This window comes from Gadus chalcogrammus, chromosome 4 (genome assembly GCF_026213295.1).
Source record: "Gadus chalcogrammus isolate NIFS_2021 chromosome 4, NIFS_Gcha_1.0, whole genome shotgun sequence".
NCBI lineage: Eukaryota > Metazoa > Chordata > Actinopteri > Gadiformes > Gadidae > Gadus > Gadus chalcogrammus.
Genome location: NC_079415.1, coordinates 30129885 through 30148690, shown reverse-complemented (window position 1 = coordinate 30148690; position 18806 = coordinate 30129885). Strand labels below are relative to the sequence as shown.

At 43.2% G+C, this 18806-nt stretch overlaps 1 protein-coding gene across 2 annotated transcripts; it reads left to right on the top strand.

Moving 5' to 3' along the window:
- The first annotated feature begins 23 nt into the window (after window positions 1-23).
- On the top strand, window positions 24-14666 carry LOC130380502 (uncharacterized). 2 transcript variants are annotated; one of them, XR_008895301.1, is made up of 10 exons: window positions 24-197; window positions 5590-5880; window positions 6789-7082; window positions 7610-7729; window positions 9489-9530; window positions 9967-9999; window positions 10136-10196; window positions 11112-11147; window positions 11298-11321; window positions 11673-14666. XR_008895301.1 is itself a non-coding variant. In XM_056587729.1 (7 exons), exons 1-7 carry the CDS (start codon window positions 134-136, stop codon window positions 10174-10176), a joined length of 885 nt encoding a protein of 294 aa, XP_056443704.1. In that variant the 5' UTR covers window positions 24-133; the 3' UTR covers window positions 10177-11102. The 2 variants fall into 2 exon arrangements, 1 of the variants encoding a protein (XP_056443704.1); XM_056587729.1 differs by lacking the exons at window positions 11112-11147; window positions 11298-11321; window positions 11673-14666 and having other exon boundaries at window positions 10136-11102.
- The last annotated feature ends 4140 nt before the right edge of the window (window positions 14667-18806 follow it).

The following is an 18806-nucleotide window of genomic DNA, read 5'->3' as shown; positions in this document are numbered from 1 at the left end:
AAGACGGAAGTTCGGATCTTAAGGCTCCATTTTGAGGATCGAGACGTAGGCGGACGGCTTGCGCTCGGGTCTTTTTTAATAGAAGTACCTTTTTAAAGGTTGAATGCATCGCTTTTATTAAACCGACGAAGACATGAAGTTATCCAGTGCTCTGTTATTGTTGACTTCAGCCGTCCTGGGAGTCAGACCCTCATCTGGTAGGTGGCTGCGGCAGCACCCTGAGCCACTCCTCAATTCCTCGCACTCATCCTCACACTCATCCTCACACAACATGCGTGACTTTTAAGAGGTTATTATGTCGTCATGTTGGTGATCATACGGATATGAGGGGTCTAGACCGTGTTATTGTCATGTCGTATATTAAATACTGAGTTTAGTCGTAGTACGGCTGTTTTAAGTGCAGGCATCGAGGCCTACTTACTTCCACATTTGAAGCAGCAAGCGGCTAAGAGCGTGAGCATTGTAGTGGTTGTGTGTATTACGACCTCTGGGTGCGTCCAGCCGGGTTCATGCGTATTTCGCGTGATTCTACGAAATTCGTAGTTCAGAAATTTCGACTCGCACAAAATATTCCTAATTTTCCGCGGCCAGCAACCACTCCTTGAAGTGCATACCGAAATGCAACACGGTGTTGAGATTTGCGGTGTTGAAATTCACGCATTGAGTCGCAGTTCCCCCGAAGGAGCGCCCTTTTCATTTAGGACATATCGATCCTGATGGTGATAAACTCATCAATAGTTCACCTCTACGCAGCGGCGGCTTCTGAAAAAAATCTTAGGTTGGGCTATTTTTCTGATAATGATTAAGGGGACCAATTCAATAGGTTCATTAAGCAAGACAATATCAATTTGTTGTTAGATGATTTACTCATACAGTGATCATTCTTGTGTCCGTCCACTAGATTGCAACCCCATAAACAAAAAGGGCGTAGCTCCACAGTTAATTATTTACATTAATCTAAAGTATGATGTAAAATAGCTAAACAGAAGAAAATATGTCCAGCAACGACAGGGGCAGCATATTAATTCAAGTATTTATTGACTGACCTTGAAAGTATTGGCTTACAAAAGTGAAATAAGTGATCAAAGTGGTACATAGAAATGCAATCATTTTACAATACTCAACATTGCACAAACAATGTATTTTCATATGCAAAAAGAAAAACAAAATCAGCTGAAAATACAGCATCTTGGTATTTGTTAAGATTGTAGGATCAAGAGCTTTCATAAACTTTACAACATTTCAAAGGTAGTGCAGTCAAACTATCTTGGAGTTGTTGGAGTTGAGTGGCAATGTTCACCCTCCGAATAGCCGCAAATCCCATCTCAATGTGTCCCATCAGTCCATTCCCACGCAGCGCTGTCTGACGTGCGGCTGTCAGGGTGGAAGAGGAGGCAGGGGGAGCAGAACCCTGCGTTGGCTTATCACAGCCTGCTAGACGGCTTTGTCTCTCTCCTACCAATTTGTTAGGGTTAGGGTTATCCTCGGGTGTATGACATCCTCCCCTTTGTAGAAACCTGTTTCATCTTGTTTGATCTTGGAGGACCTGACTGTTTTAATGCCAATTTGTCTGAATTAGATCGCAGAGTAAAAGGAACTTCTTTCAAAGACACAACGGAAATGTACTTCGCGATCTGGAAAGTAGTACGTGACTTGATCGAACATGCCCCCTCCCTCTCTTTGCTCAGTTACAGTATGTATGACACAAGCGCGTTGGGGCGAGCCCTCCTGGAACCCATAGAGAACCCATACTACATAGAGAACCCATACTACCCATAGAGAACCCATAAATAATTGGCGAAACATGTATTTCTTTCTATCATATATATATATATATATATATATATACACCACATATTATGCTTTTCGACTTTTATGACCTATAAACGTTGTTATAATGATTTATAATTATGTTTAACCATACTAAAGTGTCAAATAATGACGTACATGCATTTAGGCGTATTCCCTGCGGCCCTTCTGGGGTGGCTGTGCAGAGCGCTAAAAACTAGTAGGGACGCCGGTCGCGATTCACTTGTTCAAATTCCGGGATTTATCTGCGTAGTAGAACAATCCGAATTTTCCATGTATTGTAATGCCCTTCGCAGGTCTTCCGGAAGGTAACCAATCACAACGGAGTGGGGTTGGCAGGATCAGTGTTCACAGATCGTTCACTGGCTGATTAGTCCGTTCTCAACTATTAATCAGTTGTGAATGTTGTTTTAATATGTTTATATGTTTTATATAGGCCGACACATTAAACAGATCTCTCCTACAGCCTCAAAATAACTCAATTTAGCTCCTTGTCATTTGATGATGTTCAATGCATTGCTTCTGTCAAAAAGAAGCGTTCCCGTCTAAATGCCTGCTCGTTGTAAACCAGACATTACAAATACATATTTTAATTACATTCGTTTGCAGTGTTTTATTGTTAGGCATTAACACAATTGATGAATGACAATGAATGAACAAATTAATTATTTATATCGGTGTCCAACAGCATGTCAAGTAAAATAGTAAATAGCTGTTGTCACGAGGTATCCTAGCAACGCGGTGATGTGCGCATTCCATGGAACATTCGCATGGCTATGACCGGGCGTAGTTAAGACCAGGCGTAAGTCCCGTTGGTGCAACCGGTGTTAGCTCCATTCTCACGCCAGGTCTTAACTAAGACCTACTTAGCAGTTACGACCAGGCTTAGTTAAGACCAGAGGTGGGTAGGAACGCGCTACATTTACTCCGTTACAAATACTTGAGTAACTTTTTGGATAAATTGTAATTTTAGGAGTAGTTTTATTGCAACATACTTTTACTTTTACTTGAGTAAATATTTGAAAAAAGAACGGTACTTTTACGCCGTTCCATTTGGCTACGTGACGGTCGTTACTTTGTTTTTTTAGATCTTTTCTTTTATTACATGCGAGATCTATTTCTATCACGTGAATATTCCTTAGCCCAAGTGAAGGAGTTCAAGTACCTCGGGGTCTTGTTCGCGAGTGAGGGTACTATGGAGCGTGAGATTGGCCGGAGAATCGGAGCAGCGGGGGCGGTATTGCGTTCGCTTTACCGCACCGTTGTTACGAAAAGAGAGCTGAGCCGCAAGGCAAAGCTCTCGATCTACCGGTCGATCTTCGTTCCTATCCTCACCTATGGTCATGAGGGTTGGCTGATGGCCGAAAGGACGAGATCGCGGGTACAAGCGGCCGAGAGGCAATTGAATAACGCCTGCACAGGCACGGATGCACGCACAACGCAGAGTGGTAATCGGGAGAGTTGGGAAAATAAGCTGGATACGGAGTGGGTGAAAAAGTGTGTGTGTGTGTGTGTGTGTGTGTGTGTGTGTGTGTGTGTGTGTGTGTGTGTGTGTGTGTGTGTGTGTGTGTGTGTGTGTGTGTGTTGTGGCAACCCGCCACGTTGAGCGCACCAACTCCTCCCAAACAGGACAGCATTTAGTTGGTGAAGGCCAAAAAAAGGCAGGTTTATTACAGAAAATAAAGTCTCTCCAAACACAAATAACTTAAACCTCGGGAGGAATCAGCGGTCCCCCTTCTTCGTGGGTGGAAACCCGTCACCCACGAGGACCGGTCTCTCCTTGCAGGAGCTCCCGGGCTGGGAGAGCCCCGAATGAGTGGAGAAGCGGGCTATTTAAGCCCTGCTTCTCCACTGGTTCCTCAGGTGTTCTGAATATCTTTAATTGGCCTGGGCCGGGTTGCCACACTCCTCCACCCTTTGCTGAAGCCCCGGGTGGCCTTTCGGAGGTGGCAGCGGTCCGGCGCGCAGCATGGCTGCTTCTGCTGCCGGCGTGGCTCGTTTCGCGGCCTAGTCACCCGCAGCCTCGTCTCCCGCGGCCTCGTCTCCCGCAACCTCGTCTCCCGCGGCCTCGTCTCCCGCAGCCTCGTCTCGGGCTGCGTCGTCTCTGGCGGCGTGTCGTCTCTGGCGGCGTGTCGTCTCTGGCGGCATCGTCTCTGGCGGCGTCGTCTCTGCTGCGTCGGCTCCGGCTGCGTCGGCCCCGGCTGCGTCGGCTCCGGTTTGGGGGTGGCTTGAGGTGGGCGCTCCCACCCAAAAATGGCCCGTAGCTCGGTCGAGTTGCCTGCATTCTCCACCATATGTGGCATCCCGCCACGTTGAGTGCACCAACTCCTCCCAAACAGGACAGCATTTAGTTGGTGAAGGCCAAAAAAAGGCAGGTTTATTACAGAAAATAAAGTCTCTCCAAACACAAATAACTTAAACCTCGGGAGGAATCAGCGGTCCCCCTTCTTCGTGGGTGGAAACCCGTCACCCACGAGGACCGGTCTCTCCTTGCAGGAGCTCCCGGGCTGGGAGAGCCCCGAATGAGTGGAGAAGCGGGCTATTTAAGCCCTGCTTCTCCACTGGTTCCTCAGGTGTTCTGAATATCTTTAATTGGCCTGGGCCGGGTTGCCACAGTGTGTGTGTGTGTGTGTGTGTGTGTGTGTGTGTGTGTGTGTGTGTGTGTGTGTGTGTGTGTGTGTGTGTGTGTGTGTGTGTGTGTGTGTGTGTGTGTGTGTGTGTGTGTGTGTGTCACTCTGTTCGAGCCTGCATGAGAGTTCAATGTTGTCATTAGCTGTAACGTCTTTCCGACCAATCGCAGTTCAAGGCCGACCTGGGCTGTACCACTTCGGGAGGGGGCGCAGTTACTCCCCTCTAGACAAAACCGAATTGGTTGTGACGTTGACCCGGCGCCCCCTGAAACGTTAACGGGCCACAGGGAATTCCATGCTTAAAGCACCCAGGCTACTATGCGGCTACTATTTTGCAAAGATTTAATTTGTTATTGTTTTAGTTCAAGGGTTATACATTTTATTTTTAAAGACCTTATTTATTTTATTTAAAAGGATGTTATTTACATTATCTTTATTTGAACATTGCTGTTTTATATTTTGTTGGTGTCTATTTTGTACCGTTTGTGTTGCTCTGTTTATTTAAAAAATAAATCGGAGAAACTCAGTACTTTTACTCTTGAGTACTTGAGTAGTCTTTTCACTGCATACTTTTTTACTCTTACTTGAGTAATTATTTTTACGAGTACTTTTACTTCTACTTGAGTAATTATAATCTTAAAGTAACAGTACTTTTACTTGAGTACATTTTTTAGCTACTCTGCCCACCACTGGTTAAGACCAGTTGGCGCAACCGGCCCCAGTCGAGTAGGGCTGAGCGAACTGGAGCCCCGGGAAGACAGCCTATTGGCCACTACACCCAATGATAAACGTAAACATTGAACGTGAAACGGAATGCCAATATCATTCTGGAGAGTTCAAAACACATTCTAAAGTAAATTAATTATTTGCATGTAATTAACACAGATTATTTTTCAAGATTAGAAAGATTATTATTATATTAAATAACAAATAAATAACAGGCAGGCAGGTCGGCGGGAGGGCGGCGCCCCAGCGCCCTCTATGGACGGGCCACCACCACGCTACAGACAGCGTGGGTCATCCTCTTTGCACCTGCTGGCCTTTGGTGTCACACACATCCACGTTTGTCATGAATGAGCAACAACAGGCATGTCAGACTGCGAAATGTTGTCCAGTTTTCTGCATAACAAGTTTTTGTTTTTTGTTGCAGCTCAAGGAGAACCTAAATATTTTGAAGTGGGAACAACGCTCACCTTGGAGCCAGACGTTCCCACTGTTAAAAAACCAATCGACAGCATCAGGTGGAAGTACGGCACCGCCTTGGTGGTGGATTGGGATCCGACCACCGGCCATACATACTATGGGTCATTCAAGGAACGCACAACGTTGGATCCACAAACCCTGCGGTTGGTCATCAATCGTTTGACCTTGGCTGATAGCGAACAGTTCTCCGTGGAGACGAATCTTGGAACAGTCGGGACTCATGATGTTAAAGTCATCAGTAAGTGCGTGTGTGTGCGTTGTGCTCGTACGTTTGTTTGTTTGTGTGTCGTTGGTGTGAGCCAACCGACACAAAATTTGAGTTAAACGTTATCCCGATACAACAAAGTCAATAGAAAAGGACTTTATTTTCCTCTAGGAGATGGGATATTAGGACGAAATGTGACCTAACCTTTTGCTTGCCTTTCACAATTATATGAAAAGTAGTTTTAAATATATTTATTTAAAATGTTTTCTTTTTTTCCATTACAAATAAGTTAATGTCTGAATACCTACCTATACCGAATATCCGGTGTCAGCACTTAACGCTACAAACGCAGAAGCACCAGTTCAAAACATCTTATTACATTTCGGACGTGTTGTGTTTGGCCGGGGGGGGTTTAACACTCATCATCATTCTGACATGGTGAGATGTGTCATCGTACTCCAGGGTTCAGGGGGGATGGGACCTCCTCTCTGTTCTCGTGTTTTTTTTTATTTAATTTGTTTACTTAAAGGATCACCATTAGCTGATGCCATGGCAATCAGCTAATCTTCCTGGGGTCCATATCTGACCTACTGTGTACAAACTCCACACACTACATCCGAAAAACTTCAATTGCACTAATATAAATTCATTTACTTCAATATAAAGCAAATGCCAAGGTTACATTGATATTAAAAAAATACGACAAATAAGTAAATACATTCATATTCAAAGCGGTTAACACTGATTATACAATAAAGTATTATAATACTCATATGGAGCAAAAGACGCCGATGACAAACTAGCCCTGAGTTATACCTCACCTCATGCATGCCAATAGAAATGCATTTTCTTTTTGAAGGATGATTTATTTTTTTATAAGGGTTAAATTATCCAGTTGGTTATGGCTCCGTAAGTGACCAGTGTTCTTTTCACCTGACCAGATCCCCCTCCGAAGCCCAGTGTAATCAATACGACGAACTGTGATGTCACTTGTGCTCTGAAGTGTACCGCGGACACCAAGGATCTGGGGCCGGTCACCTACGAATGGAAGATAGACAAATGTAAGACAGACCAATGTGAGAAAGAAGAATTAGAAGTGGGGCCGTGGACCAAGGGGGAAGAGCTGAAGGGTACGACTGGGTCTACAACCTGTGAGCAGTTCTCCTGCAGGCTGATCACCCGTCTGAGTACCGGTGAAGCCAGCGATCTCCTGCGCAACGCAGGCTGTAAACCAGGTATGTGCCAAGTGGACGGCTCAAACATGAAGGGTCACATGATCAAGGCTCAAGATTGCGACCAAATGGTTGATCCTTTGTGACCATTTATTATGTGGATGCAATAAAAAAATTTCACAGGTTGCATCGGTGCCAGTAAAAAATAAAAAATAAATACATCTATGGGTTGTGTCCAAACAATGTAATGGTGGTGTCTAACATCTCTTAATGCGTAGCAGCTGCAAGGCCGGTCAATATGTTAAGGGGCCGCCTAGCACGTTTCCAGTTGTACTCCTCATATCTGACCGCTAGGTGGATAAGGTCTGTTACCTTGTATTAGTTTGTGCTAATCACATGGAAAGAAACCGAAGAAAGCATGACTTATCCATAATAGTGTGATTGTGGGAGAATAGAACAAAGAATAATGTCAATGTTGGTTGCAAACACATCCGCTTGGAAGAGACAAATGATATGTATTAACGTTGTGTGTTTGCGTGTTGATGCAGTGATAGTAACTTTATGTGTATTTCCATTTTCTCTCATTGCAGGTCCTCCTCTAACACCTGGGGTGATTGCAGGTCCTCTATCACCTGGGGTGATTGCAGTGATCGTCATCATAGTCCTGCTTGTTGCTGCATGTGCAGCGCTAATCGCTGTGGTCTTAATGTGTAAGTATCCATTCATCAACCTTTTCTCTATATAGATACAGATATGGAGAGATAAATAGGACGAAAAATCGAAAGGTATGGATATAGTTGGAGGTGTAGGTATAGATATTGATATAGATAGAGATAAATAAGGACATGGGTATTAAGGCTGCAACGGTTCTCAAACAGCGACCGACCCGTGATGTAAATGTCCCGTTTCGCGTATCCGTCCTTCCGTGTGGTGGACCTGATACTGTATGTTCCATGTCTCCGCCAAATGTTCCTCTCTGCCCCGAACGCACGCGGCATAACCCTCTTAATATACTTGTCACTATGAAGGGACACCAGGGGCGAGGTGTGTGTGGACGTGTAGGGCTCTGGGGGCTCTGGGAAAGCCATTGCTATAGATGTTCGTGTCCGAGAGAGGGTTAGGCTTCCAGGACACCTGTAGTACAACGCCACGGTGTGTGTGTGGATAGTGAAGCTCCCTATAAACAGCGGGTTATTTTGACGTCCTAGTCAGAGTGATGGTTAAGCTTCGCTGTCTCTTAAAGTACAAGGGCCCGGTGTGTGGCGCATTCCATATACAACATCGCTTAATGTAACGCTCATACACCATGACAGTATTAAAGTATTGCTGTGGATTTTAACCATGAGGATAACCCCCTCCTTCATAGAACTGTCAACCCAAAACACATCATACAGCGATCATACAGACTAGTGATCGACCGATATATCGGCCAATTTTTATTTCTTTTTCTTTTTCTTCAGAATGATTTACAGACAGTTCAATAAATGTAAAAAAATTTAAATTTAGATATTGTAACATTTGTTATCATCATTGAGTCATTTTTAATGACTGTTAATTGAGGGAGGCTTACCCTGGAAATCGGGACCCACTGAAAACTGTAGGGTCTGGCAACGAGTAATGAAAATGGCCCAACTCGAGGGGCCGCACCAAGCATGCATTTGAAAATATCAGAAGAATACAAGGGGTGACGTATCCAGACCAGTGGAGCTAACCAATAGATAAGACTCTTGCCGTATCTGGTCGGTAAAACAGCAACGCTTTTGGCCCGCCTATATTGATGCATCGATGTGATTGATTAATGTTCTGGGCCAGGGGAGGCCCAGAATATACACGAGTATATTGCTCGTTCCCAGAGTGACTCGCTGAGCAAATTCAAATTGTGCTCTCGCAAGAACAAATATCGGCTCAAGAAAATCGGTATTGGCGTATAGGTTATTGGCTAAGGCTGGTGAAAAAATATCGGTATCGGCCCTAATACAGACACACATACACACACTTGATTCAACTACTTTAAACCGTAACAGCTCAGCTATTCTATATTTTATCTCACACATTATCACTTAAAGGAGAAATCCGGTGTAAAATGGATCTGGGATGTGTTTAGTATGATATCGAGTTGGGATATTAGTTTGGGAGCAAAAAAGCTTGTATAGACACATTCTTAAGTAGGCTGTTTTTAGCCGATTCTACCGAAACGCTATAAACTTGGAACGATGGGGGCATTTGTTATGGTAAAAACTAAATCACTACATTTCGACTTTTGAACTCAACATTTCTTTACGTCTTAAACTATGTGGCTTTATTAAAACATATTTTCATCCTCACTTTGCATTGCAGCACGCACCGCATTTTCTTTAGGAAATGCCCTTTCAAATATTTGAACATGGCGCGTTTCATGAATGACAACACTACATGTTTTATTAAATAAGTGTTTACTGTCCTCAATGTTGACCTTTCTTCCTGATCCAGGTCCAGAGCTCTGGTTTTCCATTTGGGTGAAGAATTTCATACGTGAGTGTTTTTTGGTCAAATCTACACCCTATGTACTGTATATGATCTAGAGCGCCCCCAATCCCATTAGTTTAAAAAGTTTTTTGGCGATGTTCTGTTCATCCCAGAGCCTCTGTTCAACCCTTTAGTTCTGTAGTGTTTCACTTTGGGTCCCTGATTTGGATTAATCCTTTGAGTGAAAGTTTGACTTCCAGAGCCACACAGGGCTTTATATGACAGCTATATGTATATAAGAGCATGTCAAGTATATGCATGGACATTTTCCTATGTATATTTGTAGTGTAAACCAAACGGACTCCATAATATCGTGTTCTTTGCAAAAGGCCGACTTTTCAGACGACTGTCCGGCTCAAATTGATGCCTGTGAGAGGGTGTTCATTCTTTCCACTGTCACAGTAAAATAATGACATCTTCTTGTTCTCTGGTTTCTCCTCAGCGGGGAACAAGCCAGCAGACGGTGCAAGTGGAGGTCAGTCACCGTAGTAACCAAGAAATAACTGAAATGCATGAATGATGATTGTGAAACAGAAGAACAAATGTACATATTGTTTTAATTGTTTTATTATTCTGCTGGTTCCAAAATGTATTGTTTTCACCTGACCTAGGACCAAATGACAAAATGGACAGTACAGGAGGTCATATTTAGGAGCGCATAACAAAGAAAAGGTTACATTTATCACCACTAGCTTGTTATAGCACTGCTAACGATGAAATTAGTCAATAAGTTAATAACTAATACTACAGGTGAGGCAAAAACAAACTTTCTCAAAGGACACAACTGAGGCAACCTTCCCAATGGTTAATATGTCATCTGGTTGAAAGACATTGAAACATTAGCCAATGTTAATGTTATGGCCGTTTCGACCCATTTGTGAAAGTGTAGGCGGGCGGGCTGAACGATTTGGGGAAATAATCGAATTGCAATTTTTCCAACCAATATTCCAATTGCGATTTGGTATACGATTTTTCATTTTAAAGTTCCTTTTGTTCTGTATTATTCACTGCATAAGCAATATATCATTCTATGGTATGAACAACACAACATTGGAAGCAGTCAACATATACACTGATCTTTCCTTTACAACAGGTTTATGTGTTGAGATGAATTGTTGCATGAATTTATATTATAACATCTTTATTTATTTATTGAATTGTAAAAGAAAAGTAAATACGACTCTTGCTGATCTCCAGTCAGTTATAGTAACAAATCCCCAAAATATAATAATTAATATATAATTATTATCCAAAAAATAAATGATAATAAACGTTATTTCTTTTACTATTTGCGTTCTATTACATCGCAATGTCGGTTTGAATTCACTAAATCGGTCAGACCTAGCGAGCGCTACAAACTTCATAGCGCCAGTGTCTTTTCAGAATGTTTTGCCTTTTGCCGATCCTTGCGCTTCTGGCTGAACAACAAACCTAACCGTTGAGCGTCACCGAGCATTAATCACATGACATAACAAGACGCTATCGCTGTGATGTAGAGCTAGAAGCTAATCAAAAAATAAGCAAAACAGATCTATGTATAAAATGTTTGCTTTGGTATAATTATATTTTTCTGTGGTTGCTCCTCAGCAAGTAACAAGAAAAAAGAAGATCACGACAAAGAAGGTCAGTCCTCCTTGGAAACCAAAGAAAAAAGGATGAATGAATGACATATTTTATGCTTTAACATTCTATTCATATTTCGTCACTTTGTAATCTGTCGTTAACCATAGCAACAGTCATTCACAATTGTCATTTCTGCCCTTCCTGCCACAGATCCACTCATGACTCCAACACCCGGTGAGTCTCAGGGTTCTTTGTGACTTTGGAAACAGCAAAGATGGTTACTTATTTGTAAGAAATCTATTTTTATTACAGAGCATGCACATGTTTGTTATCCACTGTGAAAGAACAAGTTGGTATAAAATGAAATAATTCTGCAGCAGGGTAGAGGTATCTCAAGTTAAATATTAAGACTGGAGCTGGCTTTATAGCTCATCTTCTATTGTAAACAACAACTTATTTGAATTGGATAATCCAAACAAGTTGTTGAATTATCCAAATATGGAAGTGAAAAGTAATAACGTGATCACGTGTTTAAAGTCCAGTGGCTTTCATTGCTAATTGCATGTGTTTGTGTGTCTTTCACAGGCCCTGTGGATTCAGAGTCGGGATAATGAATGATTGAAAGTATTCACCCAAAGTTATTGTTGCTGTCTACTAGGCCGCCTCTGAATGTCAAAGACCCGGAACACGTTGATGGGACTTCAGACCACTCCCATGTTTCTCTCAACAACATTGAACTCGCTGCACTCACGGAATCATCTGTCAATTAGGGCGCGCTCTCACACACTAGGCCATCTGTACCGTGCCCAAGTCCGTTTCACACCTGTACCGTGCTCAAGTCGAGATCGTTTGGCTAGTGGGAGCACGCCATCCCAAGTACAGTTCCAATCCGTGGCCTGAGCACACTTCTCAGAGGTGTGCTCAGGCCACGGTACAGATGCTAATGAGCCGACGCACGCACACGCACGGCTACGCAACCCGAGCTGGATGACGTATAGTCCATGCGACCCTTCTTGCCCATTAAAGAATAAACATGACGGCAAGCGGTTCACGTTGGTGCGGTAGTGAGGCGTTTTTTAGTTTTTTCGAGTTTTTGTTTCAAAAATCCCCCGTTCATCACGGCGTGGGCTTTCTTGGTTCACTGGAGAAGGCGAGGCTGCGCACGGAGTCTAGACCTCTAGAATAATTTGCATATTCCCTAATGTTTTAATTTTTTTATGAATGAAGACACCCGCATGCAAGAATAAGTTCACGTCTGTGTGTAGGCTACAAACGCGATTAACTATTTACAAGTGCAAAAACGCCATCATATTCTTTATTTTGCTGACCGCTTGTCTTTTATCCCGACAAAAGCCTCATAAGGACAGTTCCTCTGCGTCTCTCTCGTAGATCGTACCACCTTTCAACGTCTTTGTTTAATACGACTGCATCACCTTCTCTCACATGATCAGCAGCTCGCAGATTTCACTTTCTCTTCAGTTAAAACTGCTCATGATCATATCGCTGCGTCACATTTACAACAGAATGAAATCCAATAACCCGCCAATGTGTGCAGGTTCCGGGAGGGTAAATTGGGGTTCTAGCTCAAGCAGGCAATTTACCTCGGGGCGTGTAATTGTGCGGACCGTGCCGCGTAAAACGCGTTCATAAAACGGCATATTTGGCAGTGTAAAAACGCTCAGTGAGAGAGGGCTGTATCTGAGTAGAACGGCTCCAAATAAGCAACAAAGTCAGTAAAGTGTCAACTGTGTTCTCTGTTCTACTAAGCAACGGACGCTTGGTTATGACGTATTACAACGTGATAACGTATGTACAAGAGGCAACCGTACTCCGGCCCAGTTGAGATTGCCTAGTGTGAGCACAGGCCAGCGGCACAGAAGGGGTGGGGGGGGGGGGGGCAATCGTACTTGAGCACGGTACAGGTGTGAAACGGCCTTGGGCACGGTACAGATGGCCTTGTTTGAGTGTGCCCTTAGCCACCAAAGATCAGACACATGGATCTCTTCTGCGACACACGCGTTGTCGTAGCTGAAAGTTGACAATGATTTCCTGTTTTCCACACAGGTGGAGTGAATTGGCCTTTGTTATGAAGTATTTGGGATGCTTCTGATTATATTTATTTATCTAGCTTTCTTTTTTTTATATTGTTTGGTCGTCCTGTCTAATTTAAACTGCATCAAGTGGAGCAAGCTAGCTTCCTCAATCATACTAATTTCTTCGAGCTAATGCTACAGCCTTTATAGCCTTTGATCTTTGCTCTTCAGCAGTTCATGTCAACAATCAATGAAAAGTGCCCCACTGCTTGCTCTGCGAAGCCCAGGGGCGGTTCCCAAGAGGAGGCAACAGAGGCAACGCCTCCTCCTGATTAAAAAAATAATGTTTTATTATCTACGTGCAATGTGTGTTTATCACTGAATAATTACATGAAAATGTTGAAAAAATTGCAACGTGTCTTTGCAATGCAGGAGGCTGGCCGACGTTACTCTGAGTATGTTACGTCCAGGGCTAGCCAGTAGCCACTGAAGGGAGGCAAAGAGGCCAAAACTCACTTTTGCCTCCTTTGAGAATAAAAGATAACCAATCATAATTCAGTTTCACTGCTGCGAGGTATATCATCCATGCCATGTTAAACATAAAGTTAGGTCAGCCGCATGTACTCCTTGCAAACAATAATAAATCAGCATTTTTTTTTATTAACGTTCTCAGCAAATGAGCCTTCTAGTCAGTTGTCGCCTTGCACGGCTAACGAAGCTGATAAAAACTTGAGAAGCATTGCACTCTGCTAACATACATAGTTTTTTTTGTGATTATCCTCTCTGATGCACCTCCACACGATGCGTCACGCAGGTTTATTTAAAAAAAAGTTGTGTAGCCCTACGCCAGAGCCATAAAGAGAGAAGAGTTGGGACACTGATCTCACGTGGTTCATGTAAACCTGTATATTTCCAAAACACGCCGCGCTGCCATGTTCTTCTATGGGACTGACCGCAGCGCTCGCTATAGTGTATGGTAATAATTATACATTTAAAACACACATCTGCACTTTTCTGGATATTATTGCATATTTGTAAATGTCAAGTTTTACATTTGGAGTGGTAGGGTGACAACTGAAAGCTACTTTGATATGATACGTTTTTAAGTTTGAGGGAAAGCTTCACGTTCGTGTTAGCATGGGTAGCACTACTGACTTTAGTGGCTGAACCTTAACTTTTGCCTTGCTACATCTGTTCTGAAATCAAAGACGATTCAAGATGTTATTTTTTCCGCAACTGGACTACTGGATTTCCTTGATTTTGCTTGTAATTCTGATTCACTTACCCGTGGCCAGAGAGTGATTGAGAAAGCAGAGTAGCAACAGTCCATTAAGCATTTAGTTTCCAGGCAACTTCTTCTGATGAGGCAGGAGCTTACCACACAACCATGATACTTTTAAGACTAAGCCATACACAAAGTATCAAATATATTAAAGAATAAAAAATCATTATGCTTGGATAAATTAAATAGTATTTTTTTTTATTAAACAATGAGTGAGACAACAAGAATGTGTGTGTGTATTCAACTGTAAAAACAAGAACAAAGTGAAGGAACAGGGATGAATATTGTGTGTGTGGATGTATATATATATATATGTGTATATATATATATATATATAATATATATATATATATAATATGTGTATGTATATATATATATACATTATATGTATATATATAATATATATGTATGTTTAGATAAGTGTTAAAAAGAGAGGAATACGGTGAGGAAAGGAGACAAATAAAAAAGCAATACAAATAAAATGGACAACTGGTTATAAAACCCTCCAGTAAATGCGGATTCCACTGCCTAACGTTTGCATGCTGCAAAGGAGGATGCAGCATGTAAAGCTGGAGCCAGGAGTCAAGTGTTTGAGATGTAGAAAAGATTTAGAAAAAAAAATCCTCCCCACATAGATCAGGCTGAGGTTTGTGCAACCAAAAACATGTGTGAACAAGAATGACTAAGAACAACGAAGCAAACATACAGCAAGTGTGAACAAGAACAGCAAAGTAGAGGCAGGAGGTATCAATAAATAAAACAAAGTTAGTCATGTGTGGAACAAGAACAACAAATGTGTGAGCAGGTGTGCGTGTATATCTACCTTGAAAAGCAAGAACAAAGTGAAGGAACAGGGAGGAATATTATAAGTAATTAATAAATAAACAAAATACTCCACATACATCAGGCTGAGGTCAAGGATAGCAAAGTGCATCAGGTCGAAAGGAAGGATAACAATCGCAGCCAGCAGCCGTCACCAGGCGCCACCACCAACAGCCGTCGCCAGCACAAGCCACCACCACTAGCAGCAGAAGTCGACACCACCATCCTTCTCCAGCTCAAGCAGCCATCGTTTAGAGCATCAGCCACCAGCAGCAGCGGTGTTTGTCGGCACCAGCCAGCTCAAGTCACCAGCATCCACCGCCATCAGCATCCACCAACAGCCACCGCCATCAGCATCCACCATCAGCAGCATCCACCATCATCAGCATCCACCAACAGCCACCGCCATCAGCATCCACCATCAGCAGCATCCACCATCATCAGCATCCACCAACAGCCACCGCCATCAGCAGCATCCACCGCCATCAGCATCCACCATCATCAGCATCCACCATCATCAGCATCCACCAACAGCCACCGCCATCAGCATCCACCATCAGCAGCATCCACCATCATCAGCATCCACCAACAGCCACCGCCATCATCAGCATCCACCAACAGCCACCGCCATCAGCAGCATCCACCATCAGCAGCATCCACCATCATCAGCATCCATCAACAGCATCCACCAACAGCAGCCACCGCCACCAACAGCCACCGCCATCAGCATCCACCAACCGCCGCCGCCACCTGCAGGAGAATGAAAATAATCAGACAAGAAAATAGCCTGTAGGTCAATGAGTCTCCCCACACATGGCCAAATTGCTGCCAAGTTGGGGAAGGGGTGGACAGAAGCTTACTTTATGAAAAAAAGAATGACACTACTGTGTGTAATAGTGGCGAAGTCACGCCCCTTCCGGTAGAGCCCATGGGACCTATGACATTGAAAAATATGAATGGGTTTCAATGGAGAGAAAGTAATTATTTGCTGGTCCCAGTCTTTATATGCCCCGGAAATCCGGAATACACATATGTTGTTTGTTTTTTAAATGCAAAAGGGCTATATTTTTTTCTATTAGTATTTTCTTTATTATTATTAGTATTTTTTTTGCTCACACAACATTCTAAATATTCATTTTAATTGGATTCTAGACGGATCAGATCGTCCTTTCTAAAGATTGGTCCTCGGAGGCTGGGAGCAACACTCATAGACGGACTATGAGATATCGGGCCCCTGGGCAAGTGGACTCCGCAGCCCCTGGGCATGTGCCCGGTTTGCCTGTGCGGTAATCCACCCTTTGCAACACTTGCCGCTACACTGAACCATTTGTTTAACCTTCCCTTTCTGGGGGTCCTAACGTTCTCCTTCTGGTCGTCGTTGCAGGGCAAGAGAGCCAAGGCTGCGCGCCTCGCTCGGCACCACCAGGGGGCGACGCTCCTGAGACGCCTGATGCTGGGCGGGGTCTTGTGATGTCAGCGTGGGCCGGGAAACGATCAAAGGCACTAGGGATGGGTCGGACAATGCGTTTTGAAGCCAAACACCGATTCTTTAAAATTGTGAGATAGACCGGGTCTTTCAGAAATATTCTCATGACAATGGCAAGAAAACACCATTCAATGATCGCATCCATGATGCAAACATTCAAAGGCCAACGCTGTCAGTGTCCAGAATGACTCAAGTGGCAGTCGATGTTCTAAAAGACAGCATTAAGGAGTCTTTTGCAAGGAAGTTCCCTGGGGTTGTGAACAAGAAAGACAAGGTTAACATTTCAGGCACGGACTATAGTGTTGGAATGTTGCTGCCCTTTGGATCAACAGGATTGCCTGACTTTGGAGAAATACTACTGAAGTTACTACTGAGTAGGTGGTACCATGTGCACCTTAGGAGCTTCAAATTGGAGCCAACAGGAGAGCTTGAGGTCCTTCAGCATTCGGAAATGAAAGATTCATACCCCTTGGCTGCGTGTAATACAGCACATGGTCGAATGGTGTTAAACACTTCATTTGCACATCAGAGTAGGTACACTTCAGTTTAATTATTCTGTTATCATGCCATATCAATCATGTGTCAAGCACTGCATGTAAAAAAACCAACTAATAGTTTAACAAGTAACAGATTCTTAAGGACTGCCCACACCAAGTATATTATAAAAGCTAACTCAGGTGCATGGAGTTGTCTAGAGTGTAGCATTATAGCTGTGGCGTGGACTCACTTGAGTTATAACAATTTTAGAACTTTATTTTTTTATAGTTGTAGTCTTGACGTGGATGGCCCTTAGTGGCTCTTCTCCTTCCCTTCTCTCCTGCTCTCCTAATATATTCTCTTCTCCTTTCCTATTCCCTTCTCATTTCCTATTCTCTGCCTGTCCTAATTTCCTGCCATCCTTCCCCTCTCACCTCCTATCTTCTTCTCATCTCCTATTCTCTCCATCTCCTACCCTCCTTTCCTCTCCTTTCTTGTCAATAAATCATGACCAGCAAAGAGGCTTGTTATTTATGCAAATGTTTTCAGAACCTTTGTTGAATTCTTCTATGGAAGAATTTCAAGTTAACCCAAGTAAACTCATCAAGTTTTAACAAAATCTCTACATTTCTTCTCTTTCCCTCTACAGCTGAGGACAACGTGCTCCAATTGACAATGGCAGTGCAGTTACGAGTCATCTTAGAAGAACACGATATACGAAAGTTGATGCTTCCATCAGGAATTCCCAGTACAGTGGAAGAACTTGTTTCAATAGTCTTTAGAACACTCAGTGTACACGGGGAATTTGGATTATTATACAAAGACGATCGATTTTGGGAACCAATTTTTCAGTCTTACCTCAACTGCCGAACTGCATGAAAAGGCCACTGTGAAGATCATAAGAAAGGGCCTATGATTACCCTTGACTTGCATCCACTAGATGAATCAGGACTGCGTCTACCCTTGACTTGCATCCACTAGATGAATCAAGCCTGTCCTTTACACTGAGTGAAGTGGACACCATGCCCTGCAGATGATGAAGCATCCCCCAAGTGGATGACTGTGCATCGTCCAGCTCACAAGACACCATTATTCTGCCTGAATCATGCCGGTCTATTCCATGGCCAGTGCCATTTCAAATTCCACAGTTTTCCCACGACATTGAAATTATCCTCGCAGAGGCAAACAAAATATATCATGCCTTTGGAACACACTTCAGAGATGCAAGTGTTGAAACAGCAATAATGCGTGACCTTACCAAAGTCCTATTCTCTTACACAGCCTACCCTTCAAGTCTGTAAGTATCCTCAGTTGCTGAAGCCCTTTTTCAGAAATGTCCATGCCTTAAGGAGCCGGGGTCGTTCGCAGGGATGTATGGCTGGCAGATGCGCATCAAGAACAAGATGCACAATTACCATGCCAAGCTGAAATCGCGAAAATATTCCTATCCTGAAATAGAAGTAAACACGTTAAGGAGAAAGCTGCTGGTCGATCCAAAAATGTGAAAAAGCCAAAGAAAGCAGAGGTTAATTATCTCCCACCACATCCTGTTGGAGAAAATCTGAACAGTTTGGAGAAGGACAGGCTTGAGTTGATCAATGAAATTAGAAAGAAGAATA

Bases quoted from the DNA above. Each gene is read 5' to 3' on its own strand.
- LOC130380502 (XM_056587729.1), top strand. From the start codon at position 134: ATGAAGTTATCCAGTGCTCTGTTATTGTTGACTTCAGCCGTCCTGGGA. The intron at 198-5,589 runs GTAGGTGGCTGC...TTTTTGTTGCAG, and splicing joins GGGAGTCAGACCCTCATCTG to CTCAAGGAGAACCTAAATAT. The intron at 9,531-9,966 runs GTGAGTGTTTTT...GTTTCTCCTCAG, and splicing joins TTGGGTGAAGAATTTCATAC to CGGGGAACAAGCCAGCAGAC.